The 5,653-nt window shown below is 35.5% G+C and overlaps 1 protein-coding gene across 1 annotated transcript; it reads left to right on the top strand.

Annotated features, from left to right (window-relative positions):
* The first annotated feature begins 1,260 nt into the window (after positions 1 to 1,260).
* LOC148779348 (uncharacterized) lies at positions 1,261 to 3,779 on the top strand. The gene is made up of 2 exons (XM_088853283.1): positions 1,261 to 3,358; positions 3,448 to 3,779. The coding sequence occupies exon 1, from the start codon at positions 1,437 to 1,439 to the stop codon at positions 3,036 to 3,038; it is 1,602 nt and encodes a 533-aa protein (XP_088709409.1). The 5' UTR covers positions 1,261 to 1,436; the 3' UTR covers positions 3,039 to 3,358; positions 3,448 to 3,779.
* Positions 3,780 to 5,653: the final 1,874 nt, after the last annotated feature.

Below are 5,653 nucleotides of genomic sequence, written 5' to 3'. Positions count from 1 at the left end.
GTAATCCATGAACGAATTTTTTGTAATCCATGATAGAATTTTCTGTAATCCATGATCGACTTTTTTGTAATCCATGATCGAATTTTATGTAATCCATGATCGAATTTTTTGTAATCCATGATAGAATTTTCTGTAATCCATGATCAACTTTTTTGTAATCCATGATCAAAATGTTTGTTTTTTTTACTTGTAATCCATGATTGAATTTTTTGTGTTTTTTTTTTTTTTGTAACCCATGATTGAATTTTTTGTAATCCATGATGGAATTGTTTTTTTTTGTTCTTGTAATCCACGATTGAATTTTTTGTTTTTTTATGTTTTGTTTTTTTTTTTGTAATCCATGATCGAATTTTATGTAATCCATGATCGAATTTTATGTAATCCATGATCGAATTTTATGTAATCCATGATCGAATTTTTTGTAATCCATGATCGAATTTTTAGAAAATTTATGAATTTTTTTTTTTAATCCATGATCGAACTTTTTGAAAATTTGTTAATTTTTTTTTTAATCCATGATCGAATTTTTTGAAAATTTGCTGTACTTTTTTTTTTTTATTTCTTTTTATCCATGATCGAATTTTTTGAAAAATGATGATTTTTTGAAAACATGTGAAAATCGTGATAAAGTTTTGATTATCATGATGTATTAAACATTTAAACCTAATTTTTAATTTTTATTGTTTGAGTTTGCTGTAATTTTTTTTTTTTTTTTTTTCATGATCGAATTTTTTGAAAATTGATGATTTTCCGAAAAAATGTGAAAATCGTGACAAGGTTTTAATTATCATGAGGTATTAAACCATATTTTAAATTTTTATTGTTAAAGTTTTTGTTGAAAAAATTGTATGTTGATGGATTATTTATGCAAAAAAATGCATGTTATTATATTTTCAATACAAAACTGTATTTTTTTTATCTGTTGTTCATGGATTTTTAAGTTGGAATGACTGATGTTAGCCGGCTCTTTGAAGAATTGTTTTTATTATTAATTTTTTAATGCAAAAAATGTATGTTCTTGATAATTGAGTTGTAGCCATGTTTGGAGCTTGCATTTTGTATTATTCTAAATGTTTGTAATTGATATGTACGAAATATTATTGTCAAAAAAGGTATTTTGCAATAACAAATAACAACGAATATGATTACATGAACTACCGCAACATATTATCACTACATATTGTGATTATTTTTCTTTTTGAACTGTCAGGTTAATTTAAACTTTTTACATCTTAAAACAGTTGATGTCAAGATCTATAGAAGACCCTGCATGGCAACATGGGGTCAGACTTGATCCCAACAAGAAAGACAAAATTATTTGTAATTACTGTCAAAGAGTGATAAGTAGTGGGGTACATAGGTTCAAGCAACACTTGGCAGGGGTTAAGGGAGAAGTTTCTGCATGCACTAGTGTCCCTAGTAATGTAAAAAAACAGATGGTGGCAATTCTTAATGCAAGCAAAGGTAAAAAAATTGCCAAACATAGGATGAATGAGGAGATAGCTAGTTTATATACACCATCAAGCAGGAATGATACAGAAGAGCAATATAATTATGACCTAAAAGAGCAATATAATAATGAGCTGGACATGGCCACAAGATTGAGTTTATATGAACAATATCAGAGGGAATATGGGTTTAGAATGCCTGGTGGGTCTAGCTCAGACATGCATGGTGGGCCTAGCTCCGATATGCATGGTGGGCCTAGTTCAGATATGCATGACGGGTCCAGCTCGAGCATGTATGGCGGGCCCAGCTCAAATATGTATGGAGAGGTTGGTGGCAATATGTATCAAGAAGAATCAGTTGTTGAAGAAATTGTTTCTAAGTTACCTAGGAGTGCCAGTATTGCAGGTCATGGTCGTAAAGACCCATTTCTCTCAAAGCCTAAGTCACAACAGATGACCTTAAAAGGCATGGTTAAAGGTACAAGAAACATGTTAGGGATATATGTTGGTAAATGGTTTTACGATAAAGGGATTCCCTTTGATGCAGCCAATAGCCCATATTTTCCACCTATGGTTAGTGCAATCCAGAGAGCCGGGCCCGGGGTAAAACCCCCGACGGCATATGAGCTCAGTGGGCCAATATTAGACGAAGAGGTAGAGGAAGTTAAAAAGTGGATTGAAGAATATAAACAGAGTTGGCCAAGGACAGGAATTACTCTCATGAGTGATGGTTGGTTGAATAAAGTTAGCAAAAAGGAGTTTTTAAACTTCTTGGCCTATTCCCCAAAAGGTACAGCTTTTTTGTCTAGCAAAGACGTATCAGGGACGAAGAAGGATGCAAACTTCTACGTACGACTATATGATCAGATAGTGGAGGAGGTGGGGGATAAGCATGTAGTCCAGTTTATTACGGACAATGCGCGTGCATGTGTTTCTGCGGGCAGCAAGTTGATGGATAAGAGGAAGCATCTAGTATGGACCCCGTGTGCTGCACACAGCATCGATCTTATGTTAGAGGAAATCGGTGAGATCAAAATTGTGAAGGAGACTCTAGATGAAGCAAGGTTGGTGTCGAGATTTATATACAACCACTCGAAAATATTATTTCTGTTTAGAGAACACTCTAAGAAAAAAGAGATAATCAGGCCTGCCATAACCCGCTTTGCGACCGATTACTTAACTGTGGACTCCATTCGACAATCTGAAGGTGCATTAAAGAGATTGTTTACTTGTGAAGAGTTGTTAAATGACCGCCTCTCGAAGTCCAGTACCGGTGTAAAAGTGGATAACATAATCTCAAATAGGCTGTTCTGGTCTCGATGTTCCAGTGTTGTAGAGGCCACTGCCCCTTTGGTCACGGTGTTAAGAATGGTGGATGCTGATAAGAAAGCTACCATGGGTATCCTTTATGAAGGTATTGAGAGGGCGAAATCAGCTATTGGGGAGAAGTGTAATTTTGCTAGCAAAGTGATCGAGATTATAGAAAAGAGGTGGAACACCAAATTCGGACGTCCAATTCATTATGCTGGTAAATATATATTTATATCATTACAATGTTTCAGTTTAAATCATTTTTTTATGAAATTGTAAATGACATTTTTCTACCTATATATTTTTTAGGTTACTACTTCAACCCAAAATTTTTCTATTTGACACCTGAACAACCCCACAAGATTATGGAAGGGGTCAGATACATTATTGCAAGGTTGGAGAGAAGCCATCGAAACCAAGTAGCAGCAATACAAGAGGTATTATTTAATGTTCGGGTAAGAACTTCATTGAGTTGTTATATTTGTGAGGAATAATGCACTAAAACGTAATATATTTGTTTTAGCTTGCTATGTATAAGGATGCTATAGGATCCTTCGGAACTAGACTTGCCAGAAATTCTCGAACTATGATGGATCCAGGTTATCCCCTCGCTAATATTTTGTTTATTCATATATTTAATCTTATGAATTGTTCTTGCCCTTACAATGCTTTTTACATTTTAATCCAGCTGAATGGTGGGAGATATATGGTACTGATGCACCTCACCTAAAGAGGATAGCAATCAAGGTGCTCTCCTAAACATGTTCTGCTACTGGCTATGAGCGCAACTGGAGTACGTTCCAATGGTTGCACACTACTAGAAGGAATCGACTCGCTTCTGAGAAGCTTCATAAACTAGTCTACGTTCATTATAATTTAAACCTCAGAGAGCGACAAATAAGAAGGAAGCTTGAAGACTATGGGCCGATAGACTTAGACACAATATTTGTCACAGACACAGCAGACCGATGGGTAGTCGAAGAGGAGGAGCCAGTGTTGCACAAGAGAGCGTTCCTTGAGGCTATCTGTGATGAAGATATTGAAGAAACTGATGAGCGGCATGAAAGAGGAAGCAGCCAGCCAATGTATCCACAATATGTTGATGATATTGCACCTAATGAGGGAGAGTGGGAAGGGGGTCTAAGAGAAAATGAGAGAGATGATGATTCTGAGGCCACCCTATCCCAGCCATATTATTCACATATCGAGTCCCAACAGCAACAGTGTAGGGATGAGCACGACAGTGCAGGTGAGCATGAAGGATGGACAAGCTTCGGGGATTTTGGACTGGGAACACAACAAAACACTAACACTAAGGGATTTGGGAATAGTCAGACGCCCGCTAATATCGATGATTCGTTTTTAGATCGAATCAATGAATTGTCAAACGAATTCAATCAATGGCACCAGCGTGACCAAGAAGAACAACAACGTCGTCTATCATTTTATTTTTAGATCGTATGTTATTAATTTTATGCTTTATTGTAGTCCATGTATGTTGATATACTTATTCCATGATAATTCTATGTTTATCCTTTTGTGTGATGTAAATTAAATGTTGAATGGCGGTTCATGCAGGGAAAGAACATATCAATATTCGCATATTCATCCAAAAACATGAAAATTCTTAATGGAGTACCCTCATTTTTTATTGAATTCCTAAAAAACAATATTTATAATGAATTTTAATAAAATTTTCGGATTTTTTTGAAGCTTTATTCTGACCGATTCACCCGATTCCGATCCGGACCGCCGATTCGCCGATCCGGATCGCCGATTCGCCGATCCGGATCGGTTTTTGAAAAGCCCGATCCGGGTCACCGATCCGGTTTTTAAACCATTGCATTCAATCGAACACTTTGTTGAAGATAAGAAAGCTGAATCGTTCAAAAGCACACTTTTGAATTTCAACTAGTTCTCACATTAGAGAGAGAGAAAGACGGAGAGAGATTGATTGATGGACAATTGGAAGGCTAAGGTGTTGGTTAAACATACGAAGGGATGAAAAATATACAAAGAGACCTTTACTTTTAGTACATTATAAACACTATTGTCTATCAGATTTGAAATCGGCAAGTACATCATTGAATAGTCTCCAATTTCCCAAAAAAAAACAAAACAAGCATCATGCTACACCCCTAGGTCATCAAATTTAACATCTAATGACATGATGTTTTTGTATCCGACACCTTAGGGTGGCATCCACTAAATATAAGGTCCGGCACCTTCTTATACAAAAAAATATACGTTCTTATTTATGGAAAAAGTATGCAAAGGGATCATTTACTTTTGACATTAAGAGGTCACAATCGTTAGATTTCAAATAAGGTGGTTGAGAGTGGGTTATTACTAGATCCAAGTTATTTAATTTGATATCTACTCGCTAATAGCAATTATAAAACAATTAGGGATGGCAAATGGTCAAGTCCAGTTTGCTCTAGAACTGGACCCAAAAAAAATTATGGGACCCAAACAGACCCGAAGTTAGTAGACTCGGACTCGGACTCGGACTTGACCTGAATGGACCCGACCCAAAACTAATATATATATATATATATATATATATATATATATATATATATATATATATATATATATATATATATATATATATATATATATGTTATTAAAATATTATATATTAAATATTATTTATATAATAACACTATTCAGATCAGGTTCGGGTTGGGTCAACATTGGCCCAGACCCGGACTCGAATAGTATTTGGGTCCAAATATTGGACCTAGACACGATCCGCTAGGTCCAATTCTTGGACTCATACCCAGACCCGTATCAAGTCCCTTAACGGGTTCGGATCCATAGCCACCCCCTATTAAAATGATCTCATAGTGTAGAATCTCTATTTTATGCTAGTCATTCTCAAGATTGTTTTT

Source organism: Amborella trichopoda, chromosome 12 (genome assembly GCF_054954075.1).
Source record: "Amborella trichopoda isolate Santa Cruz 75 chromosome 12, AtrichopodaSantaCruz75HAP2 v2.0, whole genome shotgun sequence".
Taxonomy (NCBI): domain Eukaryota; kingdom Viridiplantae; phylum Streptophyta; class Magnoliopsida; order Amborellales; family Amborellaceae; genus Amborella; species Amborella trichopoda.
The sequence above is the reverse complement of the archived record's forward strand: the minus strand, read 5'-3'. Positions and strand labels throughout refer to the sequence as shown.